This window comes from Pipistrellus hanaki, assembly GCF_964339955.1.
Source record: "Pipistrellus hanaki genome assembly, chromosome: 5".
In the NCBI taxonomy this organism is placed as follows: domain Eukaryota; kingdom Metazoa; phylum Chordata; class Mammalia; order Chiroptera; family Vespertilionidae; genus Pipistrellus; species Pipistrellus hanaki.
Genome location: NC_140507.1, coordinates 71,912,538 through 71,926,564, shown reverse-complemented (window position 1 = coordinate 71,926,564; position 14,027 = coordinate 71,912,538). Strand labels below are relative to the sequence as shown.

Below are 14,027 nucleotides of genomic sequence, written 5' to 3'. Positions count from 1 at the left end.
AGGGGGCGGAGGAGGGGAGGGGGCCCGGATCTGTCAGCTGCACCCCCAGAGGGAGGAGGAGAGGGTGGGTGGAAGGGGGAGAATGATGCGTGGCAGAGGCAAGTGGAGGGAGGTGGTTGGGAGGGGGGGGCTGGGGGAGAGGAGATGCCGGAAGGTGGGGTGGAGAGAAGGGAGGGAGGGAGGGGGCCGGGGCGCCCACCTTTGTGCATGCCCGTGTAAGGGTCTTTGAGCACCGTGAGCTCATAAATGCGGCCGAACTGCTCGAACAGCGGCTTGAGGTCCTTCTCGTCCAGGTTGCGTGGGATCTGGCCCACGAAGAGCTTGATGGCGTCCAGGTCCTTCATGCCGTCGGGCTGCCCCCCGGGGGGCTCGGGCCCGCTGCTGCCCACCGGCGAGGGCCGCGGCTGTAGGAGCTGCTGCTGCTGCCGGCGCGCCTCGCTCTCCGTGAGGCGGGCCATGACGGGCGAAGGCGGGCGGCGGGCGCGGGACCGAGCCGGCGGCGGCGGGCGGCGGGCGGACTCACAGCTACAACGACGGACGCCGCCTCCCGCCTCCCTCCCGCCCGGTCCCCGCGCCCTCCTCCCTCCTCCGCGCCCGCTCGCTCCAGCATCAGGACCACAAAAGGGCGCCTCCGCAGCGGCCCCTGGAGGCCAGCGCGCGCGTAGCCAGCCCGCGCATTCTGCCCTCCTCATCCGTCAATCCACATCCCGTGTTCCGGAGCCCAGTCCAGTTGGGTGATTGAGGCCACGGGCCCCCGCAAACCCCGCCTTCTGGGTGGGCGACGGCGGGGCTTCGAGCAGCACAGACCTGACTTCCAGGTGTCACTGGCTCCTTCAACTGATAACAACAGGAAAAATCACTAAAAGTAGAGCCCGGCTTCTCCTTAGCTGGGCTGTTCTTGCCACTTTTGAGACCACAACTCATCAATAACAACAAGAAAGAACAACTTCTGATAACACAGGCACTGTGCTCAGCACTTTTAAGTTGATAACTTACTGAACAGAAATAGGGATCGTGTTTGCTACATCAACAACCAGGAGTAGCATCTTCGTCACACTTGCTATGAGCACACAGTGTTCAAAATAAGTTCACAAGATATTGATGCATTTGGGCAAAGAACTCTATGGACACCATGCTTAAAACCCTCCAAGAATGTCCTAAAATTAAGACAAAGTCCTCTGGGCAGCCCCCAATGTCCTTCACAGCCTGCCCCAGACCCCTCCCTACCCTAGCCTCCTCCTTCTTTCCCCCTTGCTCACTTGCTCCAGCCACAGGGACCTCCTGGCCTTTGCTCCAACACACCAGGCACCACCCTGCCCTAGAGACGTGGCACAAGCCGTGCCCTCCGCCTGGAATACCCCTCCCCCAAATGGTGCACGGCTTTCTCCTTCAACCCCTCAACACTCTCTCTGTCCATTCTACCTAAAATTGTCCAGCCACCGTCACCTCATTTCTCAGGCTTCCTTTCCCCTCCATACTATTTATAACCATTTAATGTAATTTAAGTGTCATGTGTTGAATATTTGTATGTTACCGATAAAGTGCAGAGCTCTTTCTAGGCACCTGGCTCTGTGCTAAGTTCTTGACATGCACAAACTCATCCAATCCACATAACAAATCCTGGGGTGGTTACAAGTAAATAAACAAGATATGCTTGCACTATGAAAAAATACAATGAAAGGAGCAGCCAAATGGGTGGAGGGAAGCCTTTAGGAGGCAAACTCAGGGAAGGCTGATAACAGAGCTTGGACTGGGAGCTGAGATGAGACTGGGGCAGCAAGTGCAAAGGCCCTGAGGCAGGAAACATCCTGACAGGTTTGAGGGACTTCAAGGAGGCTCTAACAGGGAAAGTGCTGACTGAGCAAGGGGGGGGGGGGGCGGTCTACCAATTCTGAATTTAATTTTAATTGCTTTTCTTTACTTTAAAACAAAGACAAAATCAGTAACAATGCAGTGCTGAGTCAAAAGAAAATTCAGTAATACTGATTCTGTCCATTTAAAATGTTGACATTTTATTCACCATGAACTTGGGGAATATTAATTTTAGTTTTAAAAAAATACTGCATTAGCCTAGCCAGCATAGCTCAGTAATTGAGCGTCAACCTATGAACCAGGAGGTCATGGTTCAATTCCCTATCAGGGCACATGCTTGAGTTGTGGGTTCAACCCCCAATGGGAGGGGGAAATTCAGGTGGCAGCCAACCAAGAATTCTCTCATCATTGATGTTTCTATCTCTCCCTCTCCTTTCCTTTCTGAAATCAATAAAAATATATATTTTTTAAAACTGCAATGAAATATTCTTTATCTTTCCTTGGACTGTTTGCTCAGTAGTTAGAGTGTTGGCCTGGGGACCGAAGGAGCTCAGGTTTGATCCCTGTCCCGGGGCACATGTGAAAGACAACCAATTAATGTGTCTCTTTCACATCAATGTTTCTATCTTTCTCTCTCCTCCCTCCTCACTCCCTTCTACTCTCTCTAAAAATCAATGGGGGAAAATATGCTTGGGTGAAGATTTTAAAAATAATAATATATATAAATAAATTAAATTAAATATCCTTTACCATGATGACTATGTTTTTTGGTGCCCCCTTAAACTTTGCTCCTCAGGTGAGCTCACCCTGGTCCCTGCCCATTCCTCACAGCAACCATTAAGAGGTAAATACTGTTCTATACCCATATTACAGAGAAGCATACTAAGGCCCAAGTCACTTTTGCAAGGTTACACAGTGAGAGTTCTAGGATTTGAACCTAGCCAGCCTGACCCCAGAGCACAACACACTTCCCACTAGCCCACACTCTTTCCCACACTCTAGGCAGCCAAGCCTTGGTTTCCTTATTTGCTAAATGAGACTAGAGAGTGAATAGGATGTAGCCCTTGGCTTCAGGGTGGATTTGATGAATTCATAGGTGAGGCTTAGCATAGACCTAGGACATCCTTAGTGCTCAATAAATGGCTGTCATGACTGCTACAGGCAGCCACCTGCCCATCCCAGATGGGAGCTGGATGCCAGGGTTAGGTGAGGAGCAGAGCCACTCCTGGTCCCTGATTCTCAGCTTGCAGCCCCAGGCTGGGCTGGTGGAGCTGGGCCAAGACAGGTTCAGTCTCCATGGAGACCCAATCAGGATGCTCGAAGCCCTGTGAGCCTCTGATATGCTGGAGAGTCATTAAAAAGAATAAAAATAGCCTGTCCAGTGTGGCCCAATGAACCTATGAACCAGGAGGACATGATTCCATTTCTGGTCGGGTGGGGCAGGTTGTGGGCTCGATCCCCAGTGCGGGGTGTGCAGGAGGCAGCCAATCAATGATTCTCATCACTGATGTTTATCTTTCTCTCTCCCTTCCTCTCAAATTCAATAAAAACGTATCTTATTCTAAAAGAATGAGAACTAGAACCCACCAGCCCTCCCGTCAGCCAAAGATGAATTTCCCACACTCTCACTGAGCACACAAAACAAACTGGGGGCGGGGGCAGGGAGGGTCCCAGTGTAGCCTGAGAGTGACCTCCAGGAATGTAAATCAACATTCCACCTCCTCAGTGATACTCATTTCTGAAGTTTACTCCCTGACCGGCTGATACTGCTCCGCTGTCTCAGGGAATAGGCCACGGCAGAGAAAACGTCCGGGGCTGTCTGGAACCCAGGAGGCCAATTTTCTGACTTGTTATTAGCCAGAGGAAGCCTGGTCAGCTGGGCGTCGTTGCAGGAGGCCCGTGGCTCGGGCTGCTGTTACTGAGGCGGCAGCAGCGAGGCTGGGGGCAGAGCCTGGGGGGGAGCCCGGGGCTGGGAGGCTTCCCGGAAGTCACTTGGCTCCCTGAACCTGTTTCCTCACTCACCTGCCCCAGGGTTCATCTTCCAGAAGAGAGTTTCTCAAAATGCTTACATGAGCTTGAGTAAGTCAATATTATTTTTCATTATTATTTTTATTGATTATAGTATCACATAATTGTCCCCATCCCCCCATTTCCATCCCAAACCCCTCCCTACATATGCCCTCACCCCCCTGTTGTCCATGGCCACTGGCCAGGCCCATATGCATGCACACCAATCCTTTGGTTAATCTCTTCCCCTTACCCCCACCCTCCCCTACTTTCCCTCTGAGGTTTGAGAGTCTGATCGCTGCTTCTCTTTCTCTGAGTCTGTTTTTGTTCTTCGGTTTATGTTGTTCATCGTTTCCTCTAGGTGTGTGAGATCATGTGATCCAAGAAATACCCTTGTAAGAACCTACATTGTGACAAGCCATAATGGTTATGCTGAGAGGCAAATGAATCAGTCTGTAGTGAGTTCCTTTCTGGGCCAACAGTTCTTTTGAGTCCCAATTTCAATATCAAATAGTCCCTTATGTGTACATGTCAGCCATGCTATTTCAGATCTGGTTGGTGGAGAGTAAGTCAATATTAAAAGGAAAACGGTGGACAGTTAGGGGTCATAATGTTCTTCATGGAGGAACCACCTGTGGAGGGTAAACAGCACCCCAGGCCACCCACTTGGTGCCAGGAGCATCCCCGGTCATGAAAACTATACTTGTCCCCAGACATCTCCCAGGTCCCTCTGGGGCAGGACCTCCGGGAAGAGCTGCTGATGAGCACAGCTAAGGCACTTGCCTCAGTAGAGGAGTGGGGGAGGGGGGTGTCAGCAGGGTCCACCCCGCACCTCTCAAACATGCGTGTCCTCCTGGGCATCCTGCTAAGAAAGCAGAGCCCGGCCCAGCAGGTCTGAGGGGCCCGGGACAGTACTTCCTAACAAGCCTTCAGGTGTCAGGTGGCAAAGGTCTGCGAGGATGCCCGCCATGCTCCCGGTCCGGCTTTTCACAGCAGGGTTCTTAGTTCAGAGGTCGTGGGTGTGGGAAGGAGTGAGCTCCTTAGGAAGGGACAAGAAATGGCCTCTGGTCTTTTCTAGGTCCTTCCAATCCCCACCCTCCTATGCCCACACCCTGTCTTTCTGCATGGGGGCTGAGGAGTAGGGTCAGCAATGGGGTCAGGGTATTGGGTGGGGCAGGGGCAGGGGGCCCAGCCTGGAGCTGCCCTGTGCCAGGACCTCTGCTCTTTGGTGGTCTCTGCACAGCTGGCCTGAGTGTCTTCCTGGTCCCTCAACCCTGATTGCCCTTTGACCCTGCCCCTCTGTGCCCTCAAGTCCCTCATTGCCCAAACTACCTACAGCTCTTCTAGAACATTCTCAGAAGTTGAAGCACCCCCACCTGCCAAGGCTCAAGATGTGTCCCCTGGGAATACTACCCCACAGTCCCCACCTACCCCAGATGCCTCCTGCCTTCACACACCTACAGCTGCAAAGCACAGAGACCTCTGGTGGCCACACCCCATCCACACTGCTCCCCTCCCCTGGGAGGGGCTGCTCTTCCATCCTGCAGGAACCCCAGTCCGCCTGGATTCTCCCAGGCCCCTGGCCCCACCACTGGGTTTCTCGGATGGGAAAGGATTCCTTGTTGGCTCAACCCCTTGTTGCTCCCTCTCTCAGCAACGGCGTGGGGCTGTGTGAGGTCTAAGGCACAGCGTGGACACCCCTACACCAGCCTGGTAAGGGGGGAGGGGCAGAAAGTCCTGTCAGGATCTGGTTGTGCCCCACTCTCAGGGGCTGTGGTCCCTCTCCCCCATCTGTCCTTCAGTGTGGCTCCACTCCTCAGGGCACAGCCTGTGGGACCTGAGTGGACACCTGTGCTGAGGGCTGACAAATTATCTCCCTGGAAACACAGTAGTGGATGTCTCATCATCCTTGGAGCTGAGTGTGCACCACATTGAACTTGAGTGCTTTTTCCAACGTTAGGATGAAAGAAGAACAAACTCATTTCTGAATGAACATCGCCAGTGTGTTCCTATAACTTGCAATCGAAGCTGCATGGGTTCGTATATTGTAGGATTCTATTTACGTGAAATGTCCAAAACAGGCAAATCCACAGAGACAGGTGGTTGATGGGGGCCTGGTGGGGGTGGGGATAATTGCTGATGGGAATGAGACTTCTTTTTGAAGTAATGGAATGATCTGGAACTAGACAGAAGTCAAGAAACCACCGAATGATATACCTAAAAGGGTTCATTTTATGGTATGTGAATATATCCCAATTAAGTTAAAAAAAAAATACACACACACACACACACACACACACACACAACAAACAAACAAACAAAAAACCCAACTGTGTTTGAATACCAACTCTGCCTCCTTTTTGCCACAAGACCTTAAAAGCAAGACAGGTCAGCTGTCTGTCTCTTCACCCTCTGTAAATTGGAAATAAAGCAGATTGGTACTTCAGACAAGGGATAGAAAGAAAAAATCCCCATGTGGCAACCACCTGTGGGGTCACAGCTTCACAGGACTCACCAGTGACTGTGAGGACCAGAGGGTGAGTGTGAGGAGTGACAGGTTATTCGCACCCCCTAAAAGCATCTCCCCACGCCCAGTGGTGTGGCCTTGACCTGTGAACCAGGAGGTCATGGCTCAATTCCTGGTCAGGGCACTTGCAGGAGGCAGCTGACTGATTGTTCTCTTATCAATCACTGATGTTTTATTCTCTCTCTCCCTCTCCCTTCCTCTCTGAAATCAATTAAATATATATATATATATATATATATATATATATATATATATATATATATATAATTTTTTTTTTTTTTTTAAAGAAAGTATCTCCCCAAAACGTGCTTATTGGGGGAAGATAGTGACTCCAGTGGAGAGCGCCAATAGATATCCCATTGTTCACGAAACTAGGGCTCACACCGTAGGAATACCCTGCTGAGTACACACCATCCGCTTTTACTTCATTCTGTGGTATGCCCACCCTCCTCTCCTGTAGAATGCATAGGTTGAACCCGATTGTATGGAAACCCAAGTTCTGGCCAGGACTCCTAGCAAGGTCATGAGACATGAAAACAGGAAACCATTCCAGGGTAAAGATGGCTAGAAAGACAGGACCCCCATCCACTACCCCCGATGCAGTGCGTGATCTGGAATGTTCTTTACTGTGAAGGACACTGTTGGGGACAAAGGCTAATGTGAGTAAAGTGTATAATTTGTTATAACTATTGTATGGTGTCAGTTTTCTGGTCTGGGTGATGTTCTGTGAGGAGGGAGAAGACTGCCTTGGATTTTAGGAAAACACACTTTGGCAATATTGAGGAGTGAAGGGGTGGAGAGAGACAGAGGGAAAGGAGACAGAGACCCAGGAAGAGACAGAAAAAAGAACAAAATAAATCTGGTAAAAAGTTACCATTTGCAGGATATATGAAGGGTTTAGAAAGTTCTTACTATTTCTATAAATTAGAAATTTTAATAAAAGCATAATATGCTAATTAGACCAGACAAACAAACAACCTTTAGGACATCCTCCTTGATAGAGCTGTAGCAGCGGGGGACTGAGGCAGAGGCGGCTAGGGGCGATCAGGCAGGAAGGCAGAGTGGTTATGGGCAATCAGGCAGGCAGGTAGGATGCTTAGGGGTGATCAGACAGGCAGGCAGTTAGGGGCAATCAGGTAGGCAAGCGAGCGGTTAGGGGCAATCAGGCAGAGAGGAAGAGGGGTTAGAAGCCAACAGTCTCGGATTGCAAGAGTGATGTCCAACTGCCAGTCGGACATCCCCCAAACGGTCCCAGACGGGGAGAGGGTGCAGGCTAGGCTGAGGGACCACCCTGAGTGCCCCCCATGTACGAATTTTGTGCACTGGGCCTCTAGTGTCAAAATAAAAAGTAGAAAATGAAATGTTGGGAAACACCCAATTTCTCCCTTTAAAACCATCAAATAAGTTGACTCTCAGCCCAGTGGTCTTGATGCCAGGCTGTGGGGCTGGCATCTGTCTTGGACCCCAGCTGCAAGCATCACTATTGCCTTCCTCTTCCCTGGATCTCCGGTCTCCAGGAGCTGGGCATGGATCAAGGATGCCCTTGCAATTTGGGCCAACGGTGAAGCTTGTGCAGAACCCTCAGAACATTTCTCCTGGTGCCCGACCCCGAGCTCCTGTTCAATTTGCTCCGGATCTTTTAGGCCAAAAGAGGAGTTAAAATCATAGTAACTATCAGAACTGAGATTGAAATGTCGAAAGAAGCCAAGAGAGTGTCCACTGCAAAAGAGATCAGTTATCCGGTCTAGCAGTGGCCAAAGGCGACTAGGAAAGAGAAGGAAAACCAGGGTGTGGAGTTTCCCTGTGAAGAGCCAGGTGGTAAGCATTTGGGGTTTGGCCATCTTCATAGACTCTGCTACAATGGATCAGTCCTTCCCTTGCAGTGTGAAAACAGCAACAGACGGTACACAACTGAGTGGGCGTGGCGGTGTGCCAATAAAACTTTACTTACAACAGGCAGAGGCCAGGCTAGGCCACAGGTGACAGTTTGCTAATCTTGGGTTAAACACACTCCCTCTTCGTGTGCCAAGATTCACCAATAAAGGGTTAAGGTGGTGGAAAGCGAGCAGTGTGCCCATCAGCAGAGGATTGGGTGGACAGCAGTGAAAGGCTTGGTGTATGTGTAAGTGAAACCCATAAAAGCAAGAGCTGGGTCCACTCGGAGCCCGTGCTGCCAGGCAGAAGTCCTGCACGCCACACACATGACTTACGATGGCCGAGGCCTTGTTTTAAAAGGTGCTATCTCCTCCCCTGAGGTTGGCCTCTCTCACTGGCTATGAACATAGACTGGCAGACTCAGTATTGGTATGTTAGTCACCCAGGAAACAGAACCAATAGGATGTATGTTTACAGAAAGAGGTTGTGGAGACTGCAAAGTCTGAATCCACAGGGCAAACCCGCAGGCTGAAAGTTCCAGCAGGAGTCCGTGTTACAGTCAGAAGGCAATCTGAGGCAGAATTCCTTTCTTCTCACTGGAACCTCAAGTCTTTTCTCTTCAACTGACTAGATGAGGCCCATCTGTTATGGAGGGGAATGTTTATTCAAAGTCAACTGTTTTAAATGTTAATCACATCTAAAAATGCCTTCAGCTGAGACCGGTTTGGCTCAGTGGATAGAGCGTTGGCCTGTGGACTAAAAGGTCCTGGGTTCGATTCCGGTCAAGGGCATGTACCTAGGTTGCAGGCACATCCCCAGTAAGGGATGTGCAGGAGGCAGCTGATCAATGTTTCTCTCTCATCGATGTTTCTGGCTCTCTATCCCTCTCCTTTCCTCTCTGTAAAAAATAAAATATATATATATTTTAAAATAAATAATAAAATAAATAAAAAATAAAAATGCCTTCAAAGCAACATCTGACTGATATTTGACCAAACAGCTGGGCACCATAGCCTAGTCAAGTTAACACAGAAAATTAACAATTGCAATTGGTAACCTGTCAGTTCATTTCAAACTGATCTGTGGATTCCTTGCAATCCCAATGAAAATTAAGGCTTAAAAAAAAAATCCAGGGCTTTTTAAAACACACACACACACAATTGACAGGCTGATTTCAAAATTCATATGGAAGTGCAAAGGACCTAGAATAGTCAAAACAACTTTGAAAAAGACCCAAGTTGAAGGATTCACACTACCAAATTTCAAGACTTATTCAGAAAGCCACGGTGATCAAAACACTGTGGTGTTGCCCTGGCCAATGTGGCTCATTGTCTGGGCATAATCCTGTGCACCAGGAGGTTGCCGGTTTGATTCCCAGTCAAGGGCACATGCCCGGGTTTCTGGCTTGATCCCCAGTAGGGTGCCTACAGGAGGCAGCCAATTGATGTTGCCCTCTCACATCAATGTCTCTGTCTCTGTCTCTCTCTTTCTCTCTCTCTCTCTTTCTCCCCGTAGGGTGCCTACAGGAGGCAGCCAATTGATGTTGCTCTCTCACATCAATGTCTCTCTCTTTCTCCCTCTTTCTCCCTTCTCTTCCTCTCTCTCTCTAAAAATCAAGAAAATGTGTGGCATTAGTGAAAGGATAGATATATAGATCAATGGAATAGAATGTAGTCCAGAAATTGATCCAGACACATTGGCTAATTGATGTTCAAAAAGTGCAAAGGCAATTCAGAGGAGAAAGGCTAGTATTTTTCAACAAATGGTGCTGGAACAACTGGATCTCATATGTAAAAATCTAAACCTGTTTCGTATTTTGCAATATATATATATATATATATATATATATATATATATATATATATATATATTGATTTTTTTACAGAGAGGAAAAGTTAGAAACATCGATGAGAGAGAAACATCCATCAGCTGCCTCCAGCACATCCCCTACTGGGGATGTGCCTGCAACCAAGGTACATGCCCTTGACTGGAATCAAACCTGGAACCCTTCAGTCCACAGGCTGACGCTCTATCCACTGAGCCAAACCGGTTAGGGCTGCAACATATTTTTAAAAATAGCACAAAGTGGACCATAGATTGAAATATAAAACTTAAAACTATTACACTTTTAGAAGTAAACAAAGAAATCTTTGTGACCTTGGGTTAGGAAAAATTTCTTAAGCATGACACCAGAAGCATAATTCATAACAGAACAAATTGATATATTGCACTTGATAAAAAACTAAGAACTTTTGCTCTTTGAAAGATACTTAAGTCAATGCAAAGATAAACCACACATTGGGAAAAAATATTTACAAAGATATAGCTGAAAAAGGACTTGTATCCAGTATATATAAAAAAAATTCTCAAAACTCAATAATTAAGAAAATTCATAAACAAAGGGCAAAAGCTTTCAACAGGCATGTCACCAAAAACACACCAAAGACATGGATGACAAATACAAATATGAAAACGTCAGTCAATATGAAGATGCAAATTAAAACAATAAGATATCACTATACACCTATAAGAATGGCTAAAATGTAAAAGACTGGCTACACCGAATGTTGGCAAGGATGTGGAGGTACTGGTGGCTGGAACATAAAATGACACAATTATCTTAGGAAGAAAGGTAGAAACCCAGAATGTGACCCAACCATTCCACTCCTAGGTATTTACCCAAGAGGAAAAAAAGCAAATGTCCATACATTCAATTTATATGTTTATAGCAGCTTATTGGCAATAGCTGAAATTTGGAGACAACCTAAATGTCCCTCAACTTCTGAATTGGTAACAAAACTCACTTAGTGAGTCAATAAGTTCTGTGACTTTAGCGAAATGACATACAATAAAACCAGTTTATCACAGGCTAACTGATATAAACAAGAGTTCCTGGGCATCTCAGCCACAGTTATAAGGACATTGAATGAAATGATGTCACTTGAGTACTTGCTGCTGTACATCCACATAATGTATTACTCCTCAGAGCAAAAAGGAACGAACTATTCATGCATACTACAACATGAATAAATCCCAAAATAATTATGCTGAGTGAAAGAAGCCAGTTAAGGACACACGTGAGAATGATTCCATTACATACAAATCTAGGAAAGGCCAACTAATATGTAGTGACCACAGACTAAGAAGGGTGAGGGGAGATAGCTGTGAGGGACAAAAGAAAAATTTGTGACTGGGGAATCTGTTTGTTATTTTGATTGTATTCGATTAGTGGTCCATAAAACTGTTTTAGAGGTTTTAAAAAAAGAGATTAAAATGCAAGGTAGGGACAGTATATTATCTAAATAAAGTGCTTAAGCCATACAGAAAAAAAATGCTGAATATTGTCCCGTGTATTCATAACTATGTACGTAATCATGTTTCTTAAAGAACAGGAGCCCTGGCCTGCGGCTCAGTTGGCTGAGTGTTGTCCCAGCACCAAAGGGCTGCCGGTTCTATTCCCCATCAGGACGCATGCCCGGTGGCAGGTTTGATATCCCTGGTCAGGGTGTGCATGGGAAGCAACCGATCGGTTTCTCTCTCACATCAATGTTTCTTTCTCTCCCCCTACCTCTCTCTCAAATCATTGACAACATATTTTTAAAAGAATTTAAAAAACAATGACAAGGATATGGACACTGAGTTATACTTTTGGGCAGATGGGGGAGAGACAGATGATTACAAGGGATGTTAGATTGTGTCTTATTGTCTTTTTTAAAAAATATATTTTATTGATTTTTAAAAAATATATTTTATTGATTTTTTACAGAGAGGAAGGGAGAGAGAGAGAGAGCCAGAAACGTCGATGAGAGAGAAACATCAACCAGCTGCCTCCTGCACACCCCACATTGGGGATGTGCCCGCAACCAACGTACATGCCCCTGACCAGAATCAAACCTGGGACCTGTCAGTCCGCAGACCGACGCTCTACCGTTGAGCCAAACCGGTCTCGGCTATTTTATTGATTTTTTGCAGAGAGGAAGGGAGATAAACAGAGAGCCAGAAACGTCGATGAGAGAGAAACATCGACCAGCTACCCCCTGCACACCCCCCACCAGGGATGTGCCCGCAACCAATGCACATGCCCTTGACCAGAATCGAACCCGGGACCCTCCAGTCCGCAGACCAACACTCTACCACTGAGCCAAACCGGCTTCGGCTGTGTCTTATTGTCTTTTAAACAAAGACCCCTGGAAGACATCCAAGACTCTGGTTGGGACCCCCTTGGGGTCCTGGTGGAAGGTACAGTACCCTCCTCAGAAGATGCTTTTGGCCAAACTGTTTGCTGCCACCCAGGGCTGACGGGGACTTAAGGTGATCATGGGCACCAAGGGAGCCCAAGGAACAATCTCTCACATGTCCGCACGCATGGCCTGATCTCATTTCATCTTCATATATGTCCTTGGGGAGCCAGTGACCTTTCCAAATACAAGTCAGGCCTATGTTCCTCTCCTTGGGCTACCCCCTCTCCTGTTCCCCATCACAGAGCATAAAATGCCAACACCTCACCAAGATCCTACCAGTAGCCTGCCTCTCCTCCAGCCACACGGGCCTCCTCACTGTTCCTCTTTCCGAGCACCATCCTGCCCCAGGGCCTTTGCATGGACTGTGCCCTGTCAGAACACTAACCCGGATTTCCACACAGCTTAATCCTTCTTGCCATTCTGATTTCACTCAAAATCACCTCAGGTGGCCATCACTGTCCACCCCCAACTATTTTTACCCGATTCCCCAGTGAACCACGGCCCAGGGTGGCTGGGACAGGGGCTCTTGTTCTGGCCATGGGGGGGGGGGGGGAAGAAAGGGGGGAGACACTGGTTGACTTCACAGCTGAATGAGGTAATATGTAGTGACATGACCAGTGGCCACCTGGGAACTAGGCACAGGGAGAGATTGCAGAAGGGAGCAGGGAAATGTTCACCTCAGTGTGGTGACGGCTTCCGGGTGCCACTGGGGGAGCACTGGGCAGTGGCAGCTCGTCCCAGGCTAAGCCCTGAACCTGGCTCCAAGGCCTCCTTTCCTCTAGCGCTTTAGTGAGCTGACAGCAGCCCCGCCTTGGCTCACTGCTATCTTGTAACGTCTTTGGAGACAAAGCGCCCGTGTGCCCCTCTCACTGCATTCCCGCTATGTCTGCAAAGAGCTATTTAAAGAGAAATACTTAAAAACCGAGTCCTATTTTCAAAATGAGATTGCATGCACTTATATTCTCATACACCCACACACACTGGGAAACACGATGAAAACACACAGGCATGAGGGCAGCCATCTTTGCCAGCTGGGCTATTGGTGGTTTTCGTCTTCTTGGTTACAATCAGTGGAACTTATTATTTTAAAAAAGGAAACATCAGCTTATGTGAACATAAGAAGGTAATGGGCTGGCCTTTCCTCTGAAATGTGGGTTTTTCTTTTTTTTTTTACCAGAGTTCATGATGAGGCCAAAGCCACCTTCCAGCCACAGTAAGGGGGACGGCAGGGGAGAGGAGAGATGGCCCAGCCCTCTTCCCTCCACAAACCCGGAGCCTGTACCAAGTGTCCCAGAGGCCGTGCCCAGGCCAGGACGCTCCCAGGGGCTGGGGCTGGCTGGTGGGAGGGGCCTCCACACAGCCTGGTGCCCCTCCCCCATACTGGGTAGAATGCTGTCCCCTCAAATTTATAACCCTGGAAACCTCAGAATGAAACCTATTTGGAAAAAAGGCCTTTGCAGATGCAGTTAGTTGAGATGAGGTTGTACTAGAATAGAGTGGGCCCTGAATCCAATGACCAGTACCCATAGTAGACACACACGTACAGAGAACACTCAGTAGGACTA

The 14,027-nt window shown here is 48.1% G+C and overlaps 1 protein-coding gene across 8 annotated transcripts in view; it reads right to left on the bottom strand.

Moving 5' to 3' along the window:
• The window catches only part of CELF5 (CUGBP Elav-like family member 5), a 43,655-nt gene extending 43,076 nt beyond the window's left edge, over positions 1-579 (bottom strand). For all 8 annotated transcript variants that reach the window (XR_014794983.1, XR_014794984.1, XR_014794985.1 and 5 more), the window contains exon 1: positions 200-579. Coding sequence is in view for 4 of the 8 variants with exons in the window: in XM_084883517.1 (XP_084739643.1) it covers positions 200-458 (259 nt within the window). In the remaining 4 variants the exon portion in view is untranslated. The remainder of the gene's footprint in view (positions 1-199) is intronic.
• Between the last annotated feature and the right edge of the window lie 13,448 nt (positions 580-14,027).